The sequence below is a fragment of the Miniopterus schreibersii genome (assembly GCF_964146895.1).
Source record: "Miniopterus schreibersii genome assembly, chromosome: 7".
Taxonomy (NCBI): Eukaryota; Metazoa; Chordata; class Mammalia; order Chiroptera; family Miniopteridae; genus Miniopterus; species Miniopterus schreibersii.
In genome coordinates, this window is record NC_138108.1 from 6,703,383 (window position 1) to 6,728,748 (window position 25,366).

General features: G+C 47.7%; 2 protein-coding genes across 2 annotated transcripts in view; one reads left to right on the forward strand and one right to left on the reverse strand.

Annotated features, from left to right (window-relative positions):
• COL4A3 (collagen type IV alpha 3 chain) overlaps positions 1 to 530 on the reverse strand; it is a gene marked incomplete at its 5' end in the record, with an annotated part of 107,774 nt that extends 107,244 nt beyond the window's left edge. Inside the window, one exon of the mRNA XM_081142862.1 lies at positions 447 to 530. Coding sequence (XP_080998988.1) covers positions 447 to 530 — 84 coding nt within the window. The remainder of the gene's footprint in view (positions 1 to 446) is intronic.
• Positions 531 to 970: 440 nt separating this feature from the next.
• Positions 971 to 25,366, forward strand: part of COL4A4 (collagen type IV alpha 4 chain) — an 89,870-nt gene continuing 65,474 nt past the window's right edge. Inside the window, exons 1-4 of the mRNA XM_081141912.1 lie at positions 971 to 1,176; positions 9,651 to 9,821; positions 12,173 to 12,215; positions 16,056 to 16,130. Of these exons, the coding sequence (XP_080998038.1) occupies positions 9,760 to 9,821; positions 12,173 to 12,215; positions 16,056 to 16,130 (180 nt within the window). The 5' untranslated portion in view covers positions 971 to 1,176; positions 9,651 to 9,759. The remainder of the gene's footprint in view (positions 1,177 to 9,650; positions 9,822 to 12,172; positions 12,216 to 16,055; positions 16,131 to 25,366) is intronic.

The window sequence follows — 25,366 nt, forward strand, 5'->3', positions numbered from 1 at the left end:
CCCGATTTATCTTTCACTGCAAAGAGCAAGAAGTGTGGGTTGGATTTAAAGGAAGAGACAGGCGGCTTCGTTGATGCCAACGTGAGCTCTGTTTCTAGGGTGCTGCTCACTCTCGGGCGGTGGCTTTCCCGGGAGGAGGCGGAGGCCTGGAGGGGTCAGAGTTCAGCCAGGGTTAGGGCGGCCGGCTCGGGCGGGTGTCCAGGCCAGCCTCAGCCCGTGCTCTCCGCCGGACGCGCGGCCTCTCGGGTCCACCCCGGGGTCCGCCGCGGCCCCGATACCGGTCCTGTGGGGACTCACCCCTGGCGCGTGTCCCGCCCCGCGCACCTGTCCCCGCGCCCCCGCGCTGCCGGCCCGGGACCTCCGCGGAGCGCGCCGCCGCCCGCCGCCGGGCACGGTGCCCAGGCCGGCGCCCGCGGAGGGCAGGAGGGCTCCAGGTGCGCACTCACCTTGCCCGCGACGGGCGCGGCCACCAGCAGCAGCAGCAGCAGCAGCGGCACCTGCGGCGGCCTCGGCGCGGCCCCCGCGCGCATGGTGCCGCCCGCCCCGCGTCCCCGCGCGTCCCGGCCCCGCGGGCTCTCGGGCCCCCGCGCGCCTGGCGCGGCTCGGGGAGGGGAGTCGGGCCGCGAGGCTCCCCTCGCCAGGCGCCCGGGCTCAGCGCGCGGCCTGTCCCTCCCCACCCCGGCTTTTGACTGCGGCTCCAAGGGAGGGAAGAAGTGGCGCAGGTCCCGCCCTCGTCCCCCCCGCCCTCAACTCACCAGGCACTGTCCCTCCGACCTGGGCGTCGTGCCCGGGAGCGAGGCACGGCCGCGCCTGCGGGGCAGGGGGCGAGAACGCAGGGCCCGGGGCGAAGAGGTGATGCTCCCGAGGTCCGGGCGCCCGGCGGAGCGGGGGTGCGGGTCGCAGCGGGGAGCGTGGGGGCGCGCGGTGGGCGGCGGCCGGGCAGCGGAGGGAGTGGCCAGCGGCCGTGCCCAGATTAAGTGGGAGGCGCGCGGGGAGTCGGCACTCGGGAGGCCCTGCTGGCTCCGGCTCCCGGCGGTGCCATCTCCCGCTTCCCGTCTCCCGCCGCCGCCTGAAGCGCCAGCCCAGTCGCGCCTGGGTCGGGGCGCGCGGGGCCGGGGTGCGCGCAGCGCCCGCTGGAGATGACGCGGCTCCCGGCGCCCGGGGCGGCCCCCAGAGGTAAGGCCCCCGGGACCCAGGCTGGGCGACCGCCGCCCTGGGGCCGGGCACCTGCGGGGGGCAGCGGAGGCAGCCTGGCACCCCAGGTGGGGCGCGCGGGGCGGCGGGCGGGGTGGAGACCTGGGGCCTGGGGGTGACCAGAGGAGAAAGCGTCTGGCTCCCGGGCTTGTCTGCCTGGGTTTGAACCGGGCGCTGTGTGTTTTGATTAATTTGGAGGCTCAGGTTACCACCAGCCTGGCAGTCGGGGCACTGCCAAGTGCCAAGAGCAAAAGGCAGCCGAGGCGAAAGAGACGCCCATCCCATTCTCCGCCGGGTGGGACTGGGTTTTCAGGCTAAACCTTATCTGCGGAAATGCGAGGGACGCCGAGAGCCAACTTCGTCCCTCCGGAGAATGCGCTTGGTGCAGGTGGCCTGGGAGGCGACCCTGCGGTTACCTGGCTGGTCAGGGCACATGCTCCAAAGCAGGGCTGCTGCTCTTCTGTGCCACTGGCCACACTGGCTCCGGTGATGCACTTAGACCCAGCTCAGAATAATGCTACTAAATACATAAATACAGTTAGGTCCGAATCGGCTTTATTGGAACACGATCAAAGCATCGCAGCCGTGACACAGCAACAGACGGGCATCATTAGTACTGAACGAAATAGCTAGCTCTAATAACGGGTCTATTAAAATACCTTCAATCTCAAAGGCGTGAGGACTGCAACGCTGAAAGGTGACATGAAAATGCCTGTGGCTGCAGACTCTCAGGAGCTGCAAGCTCTCTCCGGTGACACCCATCATCTGTGTTATTGTCAGAGGGCCACTAAAACTGCACGTTGTATAAGAAAGGTTAGGTTACTTTGGGGCAGTTACAAACAATCTCCAAATTTCAGAGTCTTACGGTAACAGGACACCTTTTCTCCATTTACAATAAGTACTCACCGCAGGATGCAGGGAGGTGGGAAGGTGGAGGGGTTCTGCTTATCACAGCTCTCGGGAGCCTCTTGGGATTTTCCACTCAGCGTGTTCTTCTCTGGTCACCTCAGAAGGGGAGGGGAAGAGAGTGGCCAAGTCAGAGACTGCTCTGAAAGCTTCCACGTGGGTGTGACACATCCTACTTCTGCTCACATTCCGTTGGCCAAAGCGGGCATGTGGCCACACTGCGTTTTGTAAGTGGCGGGGAACGTGAAATGTGCCACGTGCCTGGACAGAGAGCTGGCAATATGTGGTGACAGTTAGTAATGCCCGTGATGTACATCATGCCACTTGCTTCTTTTAAAGCTTGCGGGAGCTCTTCTTTGCCTTTACAGCGATTTTTGACATTTCCTAGAATAGAGTGGCCCAAAATCAACTTTTAGAAGATCTCTTGTGTTGCTCATGCTTTTTGGTTCCAGTTGCTCCATGTATTTGCGGCCCATTCTTTTGGTATTGTCGGTCTTTTAAATTTTAGCTATCTTGCCCGGCCGGGCGTGGCTCAGCGGTTAAGCGTCGACCTAGGATCCAGGGCACATGCCTGGGTTGCGGGTTCGATCAATGACTCTCTCATCATTGATGTTTCTATCTCTCTCTTTCCCTCTCCTTTCCTCTCTGAAATCAATAAGGATATATTAAAAAATAAATGAATAAGTAAATAAATAAATTTTAGCTATCCTAGTGCCTACACTGTGCTGTGCCAGTGTGCTCTCACTCCCCTGACCACTAGTGATGTTGAGCACCTTTCCATGAAATTATTAATCATTTATAGAACTTCTGTGAAATGTCTATTCAAATTTTAAAAAATTGTCTGTTTCTTTTCCTATTGTTGCGTTATAATAGTTATTTATGTATTCTGGATACAAGATCCATGTCAGATATACTTATTATGAATATTTCTCCCATTCTGTGGTTTGTGATTTCCTTATTGGTGTCTTTTGAAAAACAAATGTTTTTAATTTTGATAAAGTCCTTCCAATTTTTCTTTTCTAAGGTTTCTGCTTTTCCTTGTAATCTGAGAAACCTTCATCCAGGCTAAAGTTGCAAAGCTTGCTTCTGTGTTTTCTTCTTTTATAGTATTTTTACATTCAGGTCAATGAGCCATTTTGAGTTCATGTGGAGGTATGATGTGAGGTTCCTTTTCTCTGCGGATATGCAGTTGTTTGTGCACCTGTTGTTGAAAAGACTTTCTGTCTTCATTAAATTTCTTTGCCACCTTCTTGGAAAATCAATTGATCGCCTGGGTTTGGGTCTTTGTGTCCCATTGATACACATTTCCCTTCTGTCATCAATACCACATTGTCCTTACTACTGAAACTTTAGAGCAAGTCTTGAATCCGGTTGTTTTAAGTCCTCCGGCTTTGTTGCTCTTTTAAAAAATAGCTTATGCTATCCGAGGTCTTCTGAATTTACATAGGTATGAGTTTGATTGCTAATATTGTGTTAAGGAGAGTTGTGTCTATTTTCTTTACTATTTGACTTTCCTATATCCTAGTTGGAAATGGCGACTTGAAGATCTCCACCTGCCCTATAGGAGTTTCTAGGTTTGAAATTCCAACCATAGAGGCCTTTCCATGAGAACTCGGATTTTCTGGGATTCCCAGGAAACAGAATGCCTTTGGATCAGAGTGTACCATTGCATTTATGATTGACTCTTCCTGCTACTACTATATTGAAGGCTAATGTTGTGCTTCCAGACATGATTTCCTTGAAACTCACTCATGAATTTCCATGAATGTTGAAACTGTGTAGCGTAGTGGTTAATAAAGCAGCTTTGGAGATTGAATCCTGGAAATTTCACTTACTAACCATGTAATCTATTTGTTAAAAAAGTAATTATAGCCTTGCTGGGCATGGCTCAGCAGTTGAGAATCGATTTAGGATCCAGGCGATCAGGGTTTGATTCCCGCTCAGTGCATATGCCCGGGTTGGGGGCTCGATCCCCAGTCAGGGGGCGTGCGGGAGGCAGCCGATCAATGACTCTCTCATCACTGATGTTTCGCTCTCTCTCCCTCTCCCTTCTTCTCTCTGAAATTAATAAAGATATATATGTTTAAAAAATAATTATATTGCTTACTTCAGGGCTATTTTGAAGACTGTAGATCTATTTTAAGCCCTCAGGGTAATGTTTAGCACATAGGGAACCCCCTGAAAAGGCTGCTCATTATAATTCCCTACGGCGGGGTGATGGTGATGATGGTGATTGAGGATGGTGATGGTGACTCGGGTGGTGGTGGGGAAGAAAAGGAAAGAGAGGGGCAGCAGCAGAAGGAGCCAGCTTTCTGGTTGATTAAACCAAGTGCCAACCTTCTCCGAGTGTCCTCTCAGCCAGCTAAGGCTAATCCTGATTCTCACTAGAACTGTTCTTCTCGTGCCTTCTTCTGGACTAATGGAAGATGTATCCCTCTCGCTAGTTTCTCTCTCCTGGTGTTTGAATAGGACTGTTCTAGTTTATTCCTCCTTTGCATCCCCCTGCCTTTCTTTCCATATCAAGTCTTGTCCCTTCCTCAGCTCTGCCCAGGCTTGCCCCATTCCCCAACTTTTTACCCCTTCTCAAATTTATTGGGAGCTCTTTTTGCCTCTATGATGAATTAGAAAGGAAGGAAAGAAACATTTATTGAGCTGTTCCCACAGGGCAAGCAGGGTGCTAGGTAATAGAATTACATGAGAATTAGACTCATGCAAGTCTCTCGGGTATTAATTTTACATACTGAGAAATCAAGAGCCGGAGGACTTATGAACTTGTTCAAAGGTACACCGCTAAGTGATCAAGATCTTAACACAAACCTTTCTAACTCTAGAGCCCTGCCTCCATCCCTAACCATGAGAGCACAAGGCACCAGGAGAGGAAGGCAGCCAGTCTCTACAGAGGAGAGAAGTCATCTAAGACAAATGAATGCTAACCTCACATTGCGGTGGGGGATGGGCCTTGTCTGGTTGGATCACAGGGTATTACTGCCAGAGCTCACCCCAAAGGCAGTTCCCAGAGGTCTGAAACGTCCAAAGACTTGAGAGAGAGTCACTCTAATCCTGCCCAGAGAGGAAAATCACAGACCAAGAGAAACCTGGGAGATTAGTGTTTTTGGCGAGAGACGTGCAGCATTCTGAGTCAAGAATATCATTCTTAAATTGGAGGTAAAGGGCCCTCTGGTTTTGAAAATTAGTTGTATATTTTTGGAGCATTTATCACTTTCATGTCTTTCCCATGTGGTAACATTATTATGATGTCAAATTCTCTGTTGATATTGGGCTGACAAAATGATAAGAAAAGCCAATATTGGAAGAGTGGTAGATTAACTCTTCCAATAAGATTGGCCCTAGATTAGCACACTCAACTCCAAGGTCATTTGGGAACTCTGTAGCACTCTCGAACTGTTAAACTGAGCCAGGAGGGAAGGAGAGGTGGGGGTGGTCTTGGCAGTAATCCAGCAACATTCTAGTCAAGTTGGAACTCAGAGTCATTCTCAAGAATTTACTTGAGTAGTTCTCAAGTTTGTCCCTGTTGCTTAGAGAATATGAAGCTCCAGCCACATTCCAGTGGTCCATGGACCACACAGATTCATGACCCACTTTTAAAACCTTCCGATGTTTGATGAGATTGATGAGATTGACTGTTTTTGCTAAAAAGCTCAAACTAACCTGAAGTCTTTGAAAGACTGCAGATAGAGTCAACTGGAAGATGGAGGAATTTCAGAAAAAGTAAAACCAAGCAACCAGCTTGCGTGTCGGGGGAAGGTTAGATGATTGCTCTCTCTTTTTTTTAAATTTTTATCTTCACCCAAGGAAATGTTTTTATTGATTTTTTGAGAGAGAGAGAAACATCGAAGTGAGAGAGAAATGTCGACCAGTTGCCTCCCATACATGCCCCATCCAGGCGTTGAACCTGAACCTAGGTATGTGCCCTGACTTGGAATTGAACCCACAACCCTTTTGGTGTACGGGACAGCACTCCAACCAACTGAGCAAGCATCAGGACCAGATGACTTCTTAACAAGGGAAGTGTAAATCTTGAAAGATGTCTGCCTCCAAGGTAGACAGGGCATGCCATTCTTTATCTGGGAGCATTTTTTTCTAAATTTTCATGCCCTTTGTTTATTTCTTTGCAAAATCTGAGCCTTTAGGAATTCTATTTTGGAAAGATAAAAGTATATACAAGTAGGTGTTCAAACCATTAGAAAAATTTAGCCTTACAGAGTCTTCAGATAGTTCAGGGTCAGAAGGTTGAAAGAAAAGAACATGTAGTAACCGAGTTAACAGGAAGTTATTTCTCTGAAAGAACAAAAAACATTATTATGAAAAGAACTCAAAGACTTAATGTTACTTGGGAAAAGAGAAGATGTTATACTTCCGCTACCATCTGTGAATAAAAGATTCTGCTGCTCAGTCTCCTGTTTATCTGGCCCCCCAATCTTGGCCTTTGCCCACCCCCATCCTCCAGTGAAAACCCCAGCAGAGTGTACTTCTTTTCAAGGTTGGATTGCAGAGAAAGCACATTCCCCATGGTAGAGATAGTGATTGGAAGAGCTCAGAGCTTGTTCCCAGACCTAGCATTTGGAAAACATTGGGCAGAGACTCATAAGGAGTCCCAGAGGAGTTGGAATCCAGGATGTTCATAAGGAACAAAGGGAAAAAATGGCCAGAGGGAGCTGGAAGAAGACAGTGCTGTTTACTGAATATACGTTTTGGAAAACACTGGTGTAAATACACACTGGGAAATCACGGTGGACCTCACTTGGGTTGGTGAGCGAGGGGGATGTGAAAGGCCCAGGGCACTTAAGTTCACCTTCCCTCTGTTGGGGACCTCCAGGTGAGCTCCCTGATATGTGACGGCCTTTGTTTTCCCTGTACATGGAAATAATACCTTTCTTACTAAACTGTGGCAAAAACGAAGTGATTTGATGAGAGCAACACTTAGCAAAGAGCCTTACATACAATCAAGTGTCAGCTTCTCTCCGCCTCCCCCAAGGCTGTCAGGGCTCCTCCCCACCCTTCCCACTCTGCCTTCCTCCCTCCGGCAGTATATGCAGAATCAGTCTCACCTTAGTTCCCTGTTACATACACTTGAGTCACATTCTGAAGGTCCCAAAGTATCTTCCATAACTTCACCCATCCAACAAAAATAAATGGAGCACTTACTCCATTCCAGGCATTTTTACGGCCTTGGGGATAAATCCGTGAATAAAAAAAGCTGAAATCCCTATGGTCTTGGAGCGTATCCGATACCTTAGGGCGTGGTGATGAGAGTGCATTGGGCACTCCCCACACAGCTGTGTCTGCTCACTTTCAGTCAGCGTCCTTTTCTATCGGACAGTCCACTGACTAAAGGGAGACCAGTTAGGTTTCTGCAGATTGGCCCATCTGTTCATCTGTCCATCTATCCAGCCACCTGGCAATTCAATTAAAATGTACTAAGAAACTCCTAGATATCAGGACCATAATCTATGATAAGACACTCTTACTCTGAAAGGGGACCATAGCAACTCTCTATTTTAATAAAATCCCCCTTTGTGCACCTTTTATCACAGTTATGGGTACAGAATAATTGCATCATTTTGGGGTCAAAATGCAAATATCTCTGGTTTTCTTTAATTTGGGACTGTGTTTCCTACTTGTTTAAGATATCAAGTACATTTTATTTTTAAAAAATATATCTTTATTGATTTCAGAGAGAGGAAAGAAGAGGGAGAGAGAGAGATAGAAACATCAATGATGTGAGAGGCATTGATCGAGCCCGCAACCCGGGCATGTGCCCTGACTGGGAATCGAACCCCGATTGCCTGGATCCTAGGTCGACGCTCAACCGCTGAGCCACGCCCGGCCGGGCATATCAAGTACATTTTAAATGACTCAAACCAATTTGTATTCCTTCTAAAACAATAATTTATCTTATTGAGACTGGCTTCTAGAATGAAATAAAAAAATAAGTATTTATTTTTTAATCTTCACTCTAGGATATTTTTTTCCATTGCTTTTCAGAGAGAGTGGAAGGGAGAGAGAGAGAGAAAGAAACATCGATTGGTTGCCTCCCACAAGTGCCCCAACCAGGGCCAGGGATCGAGCCTGCAACCAAGGTACATGCCTTTGGCCAGAATCGAACCTGGGACCCTTTAGTCCGCGGGCTGACCCTCTAACCACTGAGCCAAACCCACCAGGGCAGAAGTATTTATTTTAAATGATGGATTTAGAGATGGGAAAATATTTGGGCACTCAAAGTGATTCTGTTTCTATTGATTTTGAGACTGTATCACGGAATGTAGTTTTACTACTTACTTAGAAAACTAGTCTCTCATAAATACAGCATCAAGTTAGTTTATCCAGATTTTATCCAGAAATTTAAAAATAGCTTTTAATATTCAACACTCCTAGTTTTCTTCTTTCTACCCCATTCTCATAGGTACTGGTGTTCAGAGGAGCCAAAGTTTTTAAGATAAGAAATTTCAATTCTTGGAGCCAAAAAGTGTCAAAGTATAAAGGTCTCTGAGTCAAAGTAGTTTTTCCTATTTTACTGAGATAAAGTTCACAAAATAAAACTCACCATTTTGACTCTTTTAAAGTTGATAATTCAGAAGTTTTTAGTATACTCGTAATGTTGTGCAACCATCCCCACTATCTAATTCCAGAACATTTCCATCACCCCGAAGAAATCCTGTACCTCCCAGTTCTCCCCTTTGCCAACCTCTGATAATTACTAATCTATTTTCTGTCTCTATGGATTTGTGTGTTTTGCATACTCCTCATACATGGAATCATAGAGTATGTGACTCCTTTCACTTAGCATGGTGTTTTCAAGGTTCATGCGTGTTGTAGAGTGTGTCAGTTCTTTATTTCATTTTATGGCCAAATGCATTGCATGAATATAGCACATTTTGCTTATCCAGTCATCAGTTGGTGGACATTTGGGTTGTTTTTGCTTTGGGGCTACTATGAATAATGCTGCTATGAATATTCATGTACAAGCCTATGTGTGAACGTGTATTGTCAATTCGCTTGGTTATATACCTGGGAATGGGAACTGCTGGGTCAGATGATAACTCCTATGTTTAACTTTTGGACAACTTACCAAAATGTTTCCACAATAGTTATATATTTGCTGTATGTGTGCAAAATAGGTATTTCTATACTAGAGGGTTCCTTTCCTACCTTCAAAAAGTAAAAAGAGCACTCGAGTGAATTTTAATTTGGATTTGAAAGAAAAAAAAGATTAAATAGAGGAAAATTCCTCTTAGAGAAATGAAGCAATACTTTTTATGCAAGCATTTTGTGTATATATGTATAGGTAGATACATCTTTTTACTTCTCAAAAATGTATTTGACATATAGAATTTGAGAAGATTTTATTTCTAAGAATAAAGATTGATATTTATTCAGTTTAACCACCACTAAAGATTGTTTTAAAAAAAACACCACTGACGTTTTCTTTCAGAAAATGTGTTCATCACTATGAATAATGAAAGTAATTATTTTCAACATTATACTCCCTACTGTGTTTTAAGAGTTATGTTTATATTTGCCACATACAGACTTTAAACCCAGGATATAGGGCCTCACCTGTGAACCGGAATCACATGGAAGAGACGAGAAGACTGACAGGATTATTTTTAACGACCCATACTGGCTGTGCAGAAGGCCATGCGCATGGAGTTAGCAAGGTGCTCTTTCAGGTGGTTCAAGCCCTTGGCCACAAACCCCTGGTGAGTGTCCTCAGTGCTTTTATTCAATGTTGGTTCTGTAGGTGTGAATTGTATTAATGCTTCATGTGTCAAAAAGCCAAATCCTTCCAGAAATCTAAGGATTCTGCCTGCTGTTTTGCATCTCATTTTTATTATTAAGCATGACTCCTTTCTACTCTCCCTGAATTGCACCCACATAATCTTACTGAATGGGAAGAGACTCATTTAAAGGCTGCAGGTTCTTGCTCTTACACACTGGGTTTGAATAGCAAAAAGCTTCCTGTATGTCCAGAGGAGCAGGGACCCTATAACTAGTAGAGTTAGGATGACACATTTCATGAGTGTGGTGGGCAGGATAATGACCCCCAAAGATGTCTACACCCTAATCCCATGAGTATGTCCAGTTTCATGGCAATTGAGACTTAGGGTTGCACATGGAATTAAGATTGCTAATCAGCTAACCTTTCCATGGGGGGATTATCCTGGGTTATCAGAGTGGCTCTGGTATAATCACAGGGGCCCTGAGAAGTCAGAGGAGGAGGCAGGAGAGTGAGAGTTGGAGAAGGGTTGTGGTGGCAGAGGTCAGAAGGATATAGCAAGAGAGCATTGACCTGCCCCTGCTGGCTTTGAGGGGATCACGAGCCAAGGAATGCGGGCAGCCTCCAAGATCAGGACAAGGCAAGGAAACCGATTCTCCTCTGGCACCCCCAGAAGGAACGCAGCCCCACCCACCCCTTGATTTTTGCCAGTGAGACCTAGTGAGACCCATTTGGGACTTCTGACCTCCAGAACCATAACGCCGTAACCGTGTGTTGTGTTAAACCCCTGGTTTGTGGTAATGTGTTACAGCAGCAGCAGGAAGCTAAAGTGATATCGCAAGTGACTAAAGACGACATGAGAGTTAAGGCAGAGAAATGTTAAATCAGGAAAATTTTAAAAGTCTGGAAGCTGATGAACATGTATTATGGGCGATGAAAACGGAGAGGGTGTTGGGAAGGGTGTTGGTTTAAAACAGTTTGCTACGGTGTTTTACACTTCTTTCACTTTTTCTCTCTTAATTTACTCCTTTGCTTCCCTGAAAAGTCAACTTGGCCCTCTTTGGAATTGTCACGAATTCAAATAGAAGGGTTGGGAGAAGGGGGCCTTCAGTGTGGAAGCCAGTAAGTGTGAGCTAGACCCGCCCCAGGCCCCCCATCGCCCAGCCAGGGTCCCCCCAGGGGCATGGCTCAGGGGGAAAGAGTAGAGGGTGCAGAAGGAAGGCTCACTTAGGACGTGAGGCCTCAGAGAGGAGGTGACTCTATGAAGGAAAAAAGGACACCGCTGGCCGAGAAACCACAGCCCAGCGTGGGGCCCTGCTCCTCCCACCCTTGGGATGTGACTGGAAGCCCCAACTCCATCGTGGCTGTTTCAAGAGTGGATACAGAAGCTCTTGGCCGAATAGAAGCTGCAGCCAATGACTGTGAATGTTCAGTGGTCTTCTTAGTCAGTTCTGGCTGCTGTGACAAACACCACAGGCCGTGTGGCTTGTAAGCAACAGGAATTTATTTTTCACAAGTCTGGAGGCTGGAAATCTAAGATCAGGGTGTCCGCAAGGTGGGTTCTGGGGAGGGCTCTCTTCCAGATCACAGACTGCACACCTCCGGTGGTATCTTTACATTGTGAAAAGAGAGTAGGAGAGCTCTCTGGGTCCCTTTTATAAGGACACTAATCCCATTCGAGAGGACTCCACCCTCTTGACCTAATTACATCCCAAAGGCCACATCTCCTAACACTATCATATTGGGGTTAGGATTTCAACATATGCATTTGAGGGGCACAAATATTCAGTCCATACAGTGGTCTCTTTTGGCTCATCTCTCCTCTGTTAAAATGTGTTTGTAATAATGACATTACTCTAACTGGATTTCTGCCTTAGTGATAAGATCCTGAAGAACCTAACCCTTCCCTAACTAGTCTGTATTATTTCCGCTGCCTTCCAAACCATCTTCCAGTCCAGCTAGGTTTCCTTCCCTCTTCTTTCCTCCCCACCGTCCCTGAGCAAAGCTGCCTCCTCTGCTCTCTAGTTTTCATTCCAAGAGTCCTCTTCTTTCACTCATCTATCCATCTAGGTGTCCCCTTCAGTGTCCCCATGGGTACCCAGCACAATGAGGACCTCACTAAAGGGGTGTGACTGATTAATAAGGGGAAGGGTAATGAAGACAGCTAGAGAGAGGATAACATTTATCTTGTCACTGATGACAATCAGCTGGTGACTGCGGCCTATTAAATATAAAGAGGTTTTCTAGAATTAATTCCTTTGTTGTTTTTCTTTTTAGTTTAGTTTGTATGAAAAGGGGCAGTTTAAATTCATCTACATTTTTGCTTTCTCGTAGGTCATTTATACTTATTCTCTTTTCTATGCAACACATGTATGGGGTAAGTACATTAATTAGCTCTGGTGGCATGTTGAAAATTCACTTTATTGAATGCATTATTTTTGTTATACTTTTAAATAAGCCAGTCTATTGGATTCAGTTTTCTCATCTGTAAAATGAAGAGTTGAACTAGATGAACTCTAAGGTTTCTTTTATCTTTTACAGCCAAGACTGCTTACCAAACTGCCTCCAAATGGTATTGGAGATTTTTTAATTTTATAATCTAATCCTTTCTTAAAAACTTTTTTGGAGAGGGCCAGGAAGCAGCTGGGCCACTTCAAGATTAAATCAAGAAGTGTAAGATTAAATTTGAAATTTTAACTCTGGAGAAAGATAAGCCTAGAACATTCTGTAATAAGATCTAAGAATCTAAGTTATTAAAACCCAACCTCAGATGTTTCTGGGAAACTCAATGGGCTGCCTGTAACTCAGGTTGATCTTGAGGCAGCTGGACTGGTTTAAATCACTCTAGTGAACACATTTCTATCTGTCCACCCTCTCCAGCTTGGGTCCACCCAATCCAATTTCTGCGATGCCAGTTATCACAGGTCTTTTCAAAGCAAATCGAATAGAAAGCTTCTTCCTGCTCTCTTCCTACAAGTCAGGAGCAGAAGGCACACGTGCTCAGACGCCTTGGCTCTTGGCTCTGATAATGACTGATCTCTATCCAAGACTCAGTTTCCTCCTGATTGGAGTAAAGATGATAAGACTTACCCAGCTTAGTTCACACGCATCTGAGGGCATCACCTGAAATAATAAATGGAAACACACTGAAATATACGTGTGTGGATTGTGGATTTTTTCTATTTCTCTCACTTGATATCCCTGTTTATTTTTGTATTATATTCTTTTTTAAATAGTTATGAAAGTTTACAGAGTCCTAAATGTCACTTCCTTTGTTTCTTATGTTCCACCTGAGTGACTTTGGTTCCTGAACCAAAGATCGTCCTGCCCCGGATCCTCCTGCCCGCCTGTGTACGCAGATTCTAGCGCTCCCGCGGAGAGGGACTAAGCTGTGGCTGGGCTTTAAAGGTAGAGGCGCCCATCGCTGCAGCATCTAGGCGAGGCAGTTTATCCTTCAGGATTTTAAGTGTACATACCTGTGGACACAGGAATTTCTCTTTTTTGGAATTTCTCACACATATTTACACTGGCTTGTGCATAAAGTTAAGTGCACAACAATAGTAGTTGCAGGATACTGTTCAGAAGGGAGATAGCTAACTGCCCGTCAGCGAGGACTGATTATACAAGTTAGAGCACTTTGTAGCCAAATGTGTTATTTTGAAGACATCTGATTAAGTGAAAACAAGGTACAGGGGAAAATATACCATTTGGATTAAAACAAAACAAGACCAAAATCACCAAAAAGTTGTGTGTGTGTGCGTGTGTGTGTGTGTACATGTGTACATTTGATGATCATGTGAATGTGCTCAGAAATACCGAGACACCAATTTGAGGAGATCGATTACCTCTAGTCAAGGGAATGGGAGCAAAGATGGAAGAGAAAATGCCTTTTCCCATGCTATTCTTTTGCACTATCTGACTTTTTTTTTTTTTATCATGTGCATATGTTATTTTTCACGTCAGAAAATAGAGGTACGAATGTAAGACAGATTACTAATCTAGACATTAATGACTTATTTTTTTGAACTTTCTATGCAATAAATACTTGTTTAAAAATATGTGATAGAACAGATCCTGGCTTTTCCTTTTTCCCTTTGAAGATTAACGTTGGTCAGTGTATTCCCAGTGAATACGGTACATGCTTTGAGTGTTGACTTGTCTGAGGTAGAGTCTTTACCTTCTTCTAACGGGTTTCTACAATCTGTTTCTGCAGTTTCTTCTCCCTCTGTAAATGCATCTTCCTTTTCAAATGATGTTTATTGGGACATGTCTAATGCAGGAGAGCTTTGTAGAGACTAAAATCACCACTTGCTTTTTTTTTGTTGTTGGCCCAAGTCAAAGCTTTATATGCAACTACTTCTGTTTCCTTTTTAGAATCTGCTGACCTATTTTAAACTGATTCTTCTCTGAGATGTAATTTTGCACAGTGATGCTTGGCACAGTGAAGAAAAAAACCCCCACAAAACAATAAAATAACAAACTTGCCTTTATTATCAAGCCATCTGATCAACTGACCCTCCTCTTTCTTTGCTTATTTTGATATTTCACTGAACACATAGTAATGAACCCAACCAACCTCAAATGAACCCAAGTGTTCAGACTCGTTATTTTGAGTGCTTTCATGCTGTCCTGACCTGGCTCTGGGCATCTATTTATTTTTTCTACCTTATCAGGGTTTTGAACTTCATGTTTCCGCATCATAGATAACAATGCTACTCAAAACTCAAGAGGCATCTTTCTGAAACTTCAAATACATATTTTTAACTTAAATGATCTAATTGCTTGGCTCTTGTCAAGGTTTAAATTCTTATATACTTTCAACGACCCATTAAGAGTGTTGTTTATAAGGATGTCTTTTTATTAATGCTTAATGTACAGATTTTTTCTTTTGGATTGCTTCTGAGCATATTTTTCCTGAAGGGGTGGGGGATGTCAAAATTATGTGATTGAAAAGAAAAAAAACCATGCTGGATAGACTCCTTTCCCTCCCATACGCATATACAGATATGTGCGTGTATTCACATATATTCACATACATGCCTACGTACCTACATCGGTATGAACATATGCACATATGGAACTTCTATCAGAACTATAAATATTGGTTTGACTGTTTTGTGTTTCCCCATCTTACACGGCTCTGAAGGCTTAGGTTACAGCCTCGAGTGTAAGAGAAGCGTGTGGTTAATGCACACGCGCTGCAGTGAGGGCCGGCCCGGGCAAGGGCACGCCTCTCTGGCCTTTCTCTTGGTGTCCTGGCCCCTGGCACCCAGAGGTGCTGTCAGCGCCACTCCTCCCCAACCGCGGCCCGTCGTGGGAGCTGCTTGTCACTGAGGAGTCTCCTTGTGGAAGCAGGTCCTCCGGGCCTATGCTTTTGTGCCGAAGGGATGGATGACTCTGGATGTAGATACTGGGGATTTGTGAGACCCGGAGACTAATTTTTCCCCAAATTACTGCGCGTGCGCGCGGGCAGCATTAGCGATAAGAAGCAGTTGCGCGCGGAGCGAGTCTGGACAGGGTGTTGCAGGCGAGGCCAGCCCCGAGTGGCCAAGCTCCAAGCTCGGGGGGCTGCCTGGGGGGGGCGCTGGCAGCCGCCAGGGGGTCGCAGGCTGCGGGGACAGCGGCTTCATTGCTGAGCCTTTTAGAATCCGGGCTGACACCCCGACCCTGGCTGACACCCCTGACCCCGGCTGGCACCCCCTGACCCTGGCTCGCACCCCTGACACCTGACTCCGGCTCGCATCCCTGACCCTGGCTGACACCCCTGACCCCGGCTGGCACCCCCTGACCCTGGCTCGCACCCCTGACACCTGACTCCGGCTCGCATCCCTGACCCTGGCTGACACCCCTGACCCCGGCTCGCACCCACTCGTCTGGCTCCCAGAGCCGTGGGCCCTCTTTATTCGCAAGCCAGGGGTTAAAATCTTTACCTTTTTTTTTTAACTTAAATTTTCTTTAATTTAATTTTTGTTCAAAATATTACAGACGTCCCTTTTTCTCTCCAGTGACCCACCCCGCCCCTCCCCACCCTGTCCGTGTCCGTGGGTTGGCGCACACGCACGCACCCTTGGGTGACTCTGCCGGGCCGTGCCGCTCAGCCCCGTCCTCGCGCAGACGCAAAGGGGGGCGCGTGCGGCCGGGGCCCGGGAACGCGGGGGGCCCGCGCAGAGCCTGTCCCGCGCGGCCCGCGGGCTGAACCCCGTGCTTCACCTTCCAGAGCGGAAAGAAGTTCAGCCCCTGCGGAGGGAGAGACTGCGCCGTGTGCCACTGCGTCCCCGAGAAGGGGTCTCGGGTGAGTGCCGGGGGACCCTGGGGGAGGGGAGGGGGAGGGAGGGGAGGGGGCAGGAGAGAGGGGGAGAGGGGAGGGGAGGGGGAAGGGGCAGGGGGGAGGGGGGAGGAGAGGGGAGAAGGGGGAGGGAAGGGGAGGGGGAGAGGGGAGGGGAGGGAGGGGGAGGGAAGGGGAGGGGAAGGGGGGAGGGGAGGGGAGGGGGCAGGGGCAGGGACCCCTGAAAGGGCACAGAGCCGGGCGAGCGGGTGCGTCAGCCCTGGAGACGCGGGGCCCAGCACCCTGCCTGTGGTCAGCGGCACCGCAGTGCCCCTGAGCCGCTCGTTCAGGGGGCTCACCTCGTGTTGAGAGTTCTTAGGACAGTAAGACATTTGGGAAAATCGTCGTGGGCGGCACACTGGGTCTGGGGCCGCTGGGGTTGGCTGGCACGAAGTAGCCGCAGACCAGCGCACGGCGCGAGTTGGCGATGCTCGCGTCCTTGCAGCCGAGGCTCCGCGCCGCTCATACGCGACCCGCCACGCTAGGCCCGCGCCGCTCAGCAGACGGCCTGGGAAGCCGTGGTTCACCCAGTGTGTGGCATTCGCTGGTTTTGTGAAATTGCCAGGCCCCCAGTGTTGAATGAGACATCCTGGGTGGCCATCTTGATATTCATGCCGCGTATCAGCATTTTGAAGGCTCTGAAAAGGGCTGCATTGAGGTTTTTTTTTAAGTTCGTTTAACTTTGTTTAAACTAGTGTTTCCAGACATCGGACCACAAGAGTCTTTTTTTTTTTGGATAACACCTATTGAAATCCCGTGGACTAGTGACCGATACTAAAAGCAATAGCTCCATTTCTCATGTATTTCTCATGGGCCAGGTTCTGTGCTATGTGCTCACTGACTCCTCTCAACAACCCTCCTATCATCTTGTACTGACTTTTCAGTGGAGAAGACTGAGGCACAGAGCCTTTCAGTGTCTTGCCCAAGTCCACCTAGAGTGGTGCTTTTGATGACTACACTGGACTCTCTGGCCTTCAACACAGAACCCTCTTGGTTACTGCATATCAGGTCTCTTGAACATTTATGAAACTCTCTTATGCTGTGAGAGCAGCGCCTGGCAGCCTACTAACTCATTTGTGCTGCAGAATTAGATCAAACAGTGCTTTTGATTAAAATACTCCCACAATCTTACAGGAAAGGAGTATGTTTCAGAAGCTTGGGCAGTGTCTGAGCCAGAGCAATGGTTCTGCTGAAACATGTCTGAGTCGATCCTATGGGGCTGTGCACGATTCAGTCAGGATCAGTTTACAGGGACTAAAATGCTACCCTCCTGAGGGAAGGGACCATGTATTTTGCCCACAGCAGCCGTTTATCTTCACATAGTAAGTGTGCAGTGCTTATGAGGTTCCTTTGTCCAGCTCTTTTCCTCTAAGTGGCCGTCTTACTGAGCTTGGGGCACATCCCTTCCTTTTAAGCTGTTCAGTTTCTTCTTCAGTTCTCCAAAATTTTCAGTGATCAAGATTTCTCTGGAGCTCTTTTAGGCCACTTTATGATATGATTTTTATTTTTCTATTTTTCAATTACAGTTGACATACAATAAATATTATATCAGTTTCAGGTGTACAGCATAGCGGTTGGACATTTTATAACTTAGGAAGTGATCCCCCCAATAAGTCTCGCACCCACCTGGCACCACCCATAGTTATTACAATATTATTGACTATATTCCCTGCGCTGTACCTTACAGCTTCCTATTTTTACAATTGTCAATTTGTACTTCATGATATAATTGAAAAACAAAAGGTACAAATCTCCAGTTATTACATAAATCCCGGGCCTGTAATGTGCAGCATGGTGACCATAGGAACTAACACGTTCTCTGATTTGAAAGTTGCTAAGGAAGGAGATCCTATAAGTTCAGCATCCCGAAAGCACTGAAGTCTGAGGTGGAGACTGGGGCTTACCCCTCTGGTCTCTTTCAGGTTCAGAGCCCTCGCCAGGGGAACAGGAGGGCTGGTCCTGGCCCTCCCAGCTTAACAGCCTATGGCACTGTGATAGGGGGCATGACTACTCATATATGACAGCCGCTTAATTGGCTTCCCCAAATAGTTTGTGACTGTCATAACATGTCCCCAGACTTGGTGATGATTCCTCTTTAAGTATGTGATGAGGTGGCACTAGGCAGAATTTTAAATTATTCATGATCAGTTTCAAGGAAGGAAACTTCCATGTTTGTGTTTTTTGTGTGTGTTTTTAAACTTTTATGTTTTTTATGGTTGTCTCCTTGCAGGGAAAACTACATGTCTTTATAGACTAGGATGGGACCTTTTAGAAGTTCTGTTTTAGTGGCTCACATGATAATAAAGACACCTTCTATAGTTTTTTCCTAGAACAAAATATATCCACATTGTTTTCCACTAAAAAAAGCATAGCTACTGTTAAATCAACACAACTTTGCAATTTAGTGGTTTTATATACAAGGAGGTCAAATGGCTAAAAACTCAAGACCTGTCTTAGTTATTTTTGGTATGAAAATGAAAATATCACATTAACAATTAAGTCTTTCCTTTGGGAATTTCAAATCACTGAAAAATGTAAAAGTATTTTTTCCAAATCTCATTCCTTACACTTCTAAGAGCCTGCATTTCATGATAAAAATGGAATTTACTTGGGAAGTTTTAATTATTGTTAGCATTTCTGTATTAAATTATTTCCACACCAAGTTCTAGAAATCAGTCTCTTTATCCCTCACCCAGCTGGACTCTAGTTCAGCTTGATAAATGAATGGTTCAGAGAAATTATTTTTATGTCCCAAAGCCACCATAAGTCAATTATGTTACATTTTGATGTAAGCAAGTTCCATTGACAACTGAGTTGGCAGATTTGGTCTGCCACCAGCCTCTTAAGTTATTTATTCTGTTTTCCTCTTTTCCTTGCCATGTCTTTCTCCTACAAGAACTCACTCCCTGGTTCATTTTGTCTCTGCCAGAGAATTTTCAGATAAATGGAGCCCTGCCTGAGGTTATACACCCAGTGTCATCAGGGGACAGCAAGTCACCCAGTGAGGGACCCCAGGATGTGATGGTTGACCTTGGGGACTGTGGGGAGCTGGACAATACACTTATCACGTAAAGTCATCAGCATACAAAATAATAAAACAACCACCACCAGTGCCTAACAAACAAATGTCCAGGTAGAACTTAGCCTGCCAGCTGCCAGTTTACAACTCTGGCTTAGCTTGTTAATGTGTTTTCCCTGATAGGAGCCTTAACCTTGATTTTTGGAGAATGAAAAGCTGGAAAAAGTGAAAAGAATGACTCTTCCGTTGTAGGGATTTTTGGCAGGTGCCTGAGGAAGTATCTCTGAACCGGGCGTGAGGGCCCGGGAGGCCGAGGAGGAGACATACCTATCATTTTCTACTGTTTGGCTAACAGTAACCACAGCGCTACCGGGGCAGTAATGACTGATACCTCCATGCAAGAGTAACTCCGGCTAACTAACCTGGCTCTCAGGGCGCTGCCAAATCCCTCTTCAAGTCTAACATTTGTGCTTGAGAAAGAAGGCAAGGAGACATCTTATATTTGCCTTCCAGGCTGTAGAATGAACCCTTTTCCGAACAGGCCAAGTGTGCAGAACCTCCCCTGGGAATCCTAGGTGCAGTTTGGGTCTGAAGGTAGATTTTTGGAGTGTCTGCCCCCGTCAGCCACCTCATTAAGCGTGATTGGCAGCGAGCCTTTGGTCTCCTCACGTGGGGTTCAACTCCATAGCAACGACTGCTGAGCTCTGTGACCCAGCATGAACCGGGCCAGGCCAGAGCGGAGCCCAGCAAATGTGGGACTGCGCTGAGCTCAAGAGGATCAAGGTCATTACCAGAGTGGAGGCACCCTTGTCGGTCAGAAATAAGGGCTATATACAGGTGCACCCCACAGCACGGCGTGCCCCATGTAGCAAAATGGGAAGCTGTGTTTGTGACCCTAAGAACACTCTTTAGTGCCAGAGAAACGTCTGTGTCAATGAGTTAAAAAGCTGAATTACAAAGTTTGTAGGAAAGAAAAATATATTTCTCTTTTCAAATACTATTTTCAATAAATTGCTAAGAGATCCACAGGGAAACAACTATGTCTCCAAGGTGCTAATTTTTTCACTCCTTTGTCCTACAGTCTTATCTGTAATTCACTCAGCAAATAGCCATGGAGCATCCTGCATGTGCCAGGCATCTGTGAGCTATGAGGCCTTGATGATACAGAAGAAAGTGCCTGTGGCCTGGAGCTCGGAGCTCAGCAGGAGAGGCAGAGGTTCACCCTCCAGCTGTTATTTCTGGGTGGTGCTGAGTGCCGGGCACCGTTCTAGGCAGACGGAGATCCTTGCTCTCTCACTGGGTGCATAGTTTGGTGCCCTAACTTGGTCTTGCACGGGAGCATGTGTGGGGTGGGATGGGGCAAGGGGGCTATGAGTTAACACTTCAGCTTGGACCTGGTGGAGTCAGCCTGAAAGAAGGATGTCCTGTTAGTTCCTAGGGCTGTCTTAAATTATCACATACTTGATGGCTTAAAACAACAGAAATGTATTTATTCGTAAGATGTAGGGGGCAGAAGTCCAGAGGCAAGGGCATTGCCATACTCCCTCCATAGGCAATAGGGGGGAATGGTTTCCTTGCCTCTTCTAGCTTCTGGTGGCTGCCAGCATTCCTTAGCTTGTGGCCGCGTCACTCCAGTCTCTGCCTTGCTCTTTATGACACCTTCTCCTCTATGTGTCTGTATCCAAATTCACCTGTGTCCCTCCTATCAGGATTCATATGATGGCCTTTAGGGCCCATCCAGATAATCCAGGGTAAACTCTTCATCTCAAGATCCTTAACTTTATCACATCTTTTGCGTCTAAGGGGATATCCACAGGTTCTGGGGATCAGGCTGAGACCATATCTTTTTGTGGCCACCATTCAACCAGCTACAAGTGTTTGGGCAGAGAGAACGGCCTCTACTTGGGCCCTGGCATGGGAAGGGGACAGGCTGGCATGCTTGAGGGACCACAAGGTGGACACAAAGTTTTGATCAGAGTGTGAGGGAGCAAGTGGCGTGAGATGCAGTTGGGAAAGCAGATCTAGACTACCCTGGATGATTAGGGAGGATGGGGAAGATTTTAAGAAGACTGGAGGCAGGTTGAATGTATGTGGTAAGAAGATCATTCTGGCCGCTGTTTGGAGAGCAAGTGTGGGGGGGCAACAATATTAGGGAAATCTTGTTGGGAGTCTGCTCCAGGTGGGAGGTCGTGCTGGCTTAGCTGGGGTTGAGTGTGGAGCGGGGGGAAGTGGGTGGGTGTCGGGAATATTTGGGAGGCAGAATTGGTGGGAAGGAGAGGGGGACTCTGTGTGGGACAGTTCGACGAGGTAGGCTGTGGAGGTGCCCGGGACTCCGACGAGGTGTGAGCAGCTGCGTGCACAGTGGTGTGTGGCTGACAAGCACATTTGGGGGGATGATCGGGAGTCCACGAGTCCAGATTTGGATTCCTGGAGTTCGAGGTCATTTGGATAAGTGACAGGACTCAGAAAGAGGCGCCTGGGCTCAGAAGGGAAATGGAGTGATCACTCAGAGTTGGATGCCATGGGCCCCCTGGAGAGAGATGAGTTTGTGGAAGAGAAAGTGAGGGGAGGAGAGGCCAGGGCAGCCCCAGGGAGCTTCAGGGGGACCCCCGCCACCAGGGGGAAGGGGAACAGCACAGAAGACACAGGGAGGAGAAAACACCGAGAGGGCAGGGGTGGCAGGGATGCCGGAGGACAGTCAGCTGGCTCCTGGCTCCTCGGAGCCGACCACGACCTCTCCACATTGCCCCCTGAGGTCCCCAGAGCTGGTGTGCGACGTTGGGCTGATTCCGAGCCATTTTTAAAAACGGGAAAAGCGCTCCTCAGTGACCCGGCCCAAGGGCGAGCCGAGTGTCCAGCGGCAAGGCCATGCCTCTGGTGCCCAGCGGTGCGCCTTCCACTGCGCGCGCTGAAGAGCCCGGGCCACTGTCACTCCAGGCTGACCTGACCAGCCTCTTCCCTCGCCAGTGAGGGAACTTCAGGTACCAGAAAACGCCTGCCACCGCCCTTTAGTCTCCTTGCACGGGCTAACCTTCGAGTAGCACCTTTTTGTTATTTTTATTACCCCTTCCCTTGGCCTCCCTGTGATAGGGGAGGACACCGGAGGCCCCAGCTTCTTGCCGCGCAGTCTTTAGGAGGGTTTAAATGATGTTGTAGTGTCACCTAGTGACTTCATGTTTGAATTACATCCAACCGTTAAGAGAAGCGGGAGGGGTGCCGCCGAATGCCTCTCTGTTCATTTTAATGATAAGGGTCTTCATTGATTCAGCCTTCCTTGAGTGCACGTGTAGAACTGATACGGTGCAAGGCCGTGGCCGAGGTGTGTGGGGACAGCATTTGGTCCCCGGGGACGAGCCGATCGGTGGCGGCCCAAAAACCTGATGGAAGATTTAGTTTTAAAAAACGTACATATTCTCTTATCTGTGGGTCTCGTCTGCCAAGTTGTGAAACAAAAATCACTGGATCTGAGCCCTTCCCCAGAGATGCATCTTACAGCCGATCCACCTGGGGCAGAGTCCCGAAGGGAGGCTCTGGCCTCAGAGAGTCGCGCAGGCTTGCGACTCTGTCCACCTGGATGGCCTTTGTCTTCTCTTTGCACAGCTGGCCCCAGAGCCCAGCGCCGCTGTAGCCGCAGCAGGGAGGCCTATATGGGTCTGATGACTCAGTGTCAGCCTGGCCTTTTAGTAGAAAGAAGGATGGCCTGGTGGCATCACGTGGTATACGCCAATTTCCTCAGCCAATTGTTTCTGGAGGCAGCGGATGTGTTTTCTGACTTCACTGCCTCTCCCTGAAAATCGTAAACCACAGAGGCTATTTTGTGCACAAAGTAGAAAAAAAAAATCAGGACACCCAATGTGGACAGACAGTCATTCCACTGGGTGTTTTCCTTTCGTTGGATTGAATCCCGGGGATATCACATTACTGTTCGTGGGTGCAGGGGGCATGGTTAGGAGCAGAATATTTCTTTAAAAACAATTTAAAAATTCTGTGGTTATTTAATGATTCTCTTGTTTTAGAAATGCCTATTATGGGCCTGCTTCTTACTCCTATTTATCCTTAAGTTAATACTCTTATAGCCCAATAAAACAGTAACCACAGTTGGTTTTTGACTGACCCCTTCTTTTATGTGAAATAATTTAATGAAATGGAATTATTGTCTCCATGGCTGAGATAAATTATTTACTCAAGTTGGGTGAACTAGCAGTGAGTATTTTGAAGACTTGTATTTGGGAAATTTTCATGAACAGCTTTCTGGCAGATTTAATACTGTTGTACAAGGTTGAATGTACTTAAAATTTTTATTCTATAATAAAATACCTCTTAATATGGGAAAAAAGCACTAAACATAAAACAAACAACGAAGTCTTCCAAGGGCCACTGAAATTGAAAATTTAGTGTTTTATGGTCTTTTTTCCAGTTGCAAAGTAGGGGTTGTACTTGCCTTTTAATGTGGTTGAAACGAAGGCGTAAGAAGGCCCCTGGTCTATTTCAACAACAAAGGACACCGGCATCGCTGCATTCAGGGCCCTTGCTCCTGGTGGGGCTGGGGCTGTGCTTGCTGGGGGGCGGAGCCATCATCATCACCATCACCATCGGCACAGGTTTCCACAACTACCCTCAGCCAAGGCTCCGGGGGCGGCTGTTCAGAGACACGAGAAAGCAGCTCCCTTTCCTGTTCCACGGACGTCCCTTAGGCGGGTGGGTGGGGTCTGCCCGTGTTGCTTTATTACGTATTAATTGTTCTCTGCTTTTCTCACCATCATGGCCTTGGGCGCTTCGACTCTGCCCTCCAGGAGCTCGGGGTCCGGTGGGTATGGGGTTGGGAAGATAGGTGACCCCCGGAACAGGTGAGAAGTGTCACTGCAGGGACAGCGTGGACAGGCGTCCGATTCTGAAGGGGGTGCTGGGGGAGGGCCGGAGATCGGGGAGCCTTTCCCGGGGGCACTGACAGATGACTTGGGGGGGTGGAGGGACACTTCTGGGACAGGACCCCGCAGTCTGTGAAGGAACAGAGCTTGCTCAGAAATGGCTAGGAGGTCCGTGTGACAGACCAGGGGCAGGGAGGAGGGAGGAGGCGGAGGAAGAGGGTAACAGTGCTGACCCCCCTCCTGACTTGTTTCTCCGTGGAAGCGTGTTAGACGGCTCGCTCAGGTCAGGACAGCTGCTGCACTGCAGGGAGCGCCGTGATTCTTACACTGGGTGAAACTTTCTCTCCTCTCTTCCCTCCAAAGTGCCACTGGCCCACGGGATTTGGCCGTGGGCGTTGAGAATGAATCCCACTGGGGGGGCCCTAGCCGGCTGATGGCCCTTTCTCAGCTGCCGGTTTGCTGACACGTGCATGTCCTTGTTCCTAATAACAGCATTCACAGGGATAACGGAGGAGCTTCGGTATAAGTTAATTACGTGGAAGACCCAAAGGCCGTTCCTAAACCCGACAAAAAGCTGTTATTTCCTGAGCCCTGCGTTCAGGAAAAATGGGAACTTTTAACTTCTGTTAATTAAGTAACGAAGTAAGATTAATTAGCATAGATAGGAAAGGTCAGCTGAAGTCTCTATTTAGTCTTGCTTTGAGACTGGAGTTTAGAATTTTTGCACGACCTACGGAAAAGTGATTTGCCTTCCAAATGCCCCTACATGGTTTGTGCCCATGTAATTACATTTTATACTTAATTGCTGTCTTTTTTTGTAACACATACTTATACATTTAAACTTCCTCGAAAATTCTAAGCTTTTAGTAATTTTATGGATACTCAGAAAATGTGATGATGATGAAGGGCCCGGGACGGAGAGGGGAGCAGGTCACGGGCGGGCGGGCAAGAGCGGGTGCTCCTCGAGGCCAGGCTCCTTCCTCCGGGTAGACGGAGCGCGGCCTGCGGCTGCTGCTCGGGGGCAGGACCTGAACGCGCCCCCGGCGGACCCGCCGCCTCGCTCGGTGCAGAGCAGGCAGAGGGAGCAATGTCCCCACGGCAGGGGCAGGGCAGAGCCCAGCTCGTGGAACTTCTACCCCCGAGTAAGAGGCGAGCTCTTCATTCACAGAGAGTCAGATGGTGTAGATATAACGTGACCCAGGGCCTACTGCGCACGTCTAAGAAATGAAGTAGAAGCAGCTTAGAAAACCGTTTTCCCCTTAAGGGCAGGGGAATCATTAGCCATTTGAAGGAAACGACACGTGGTGCCCTTTTCC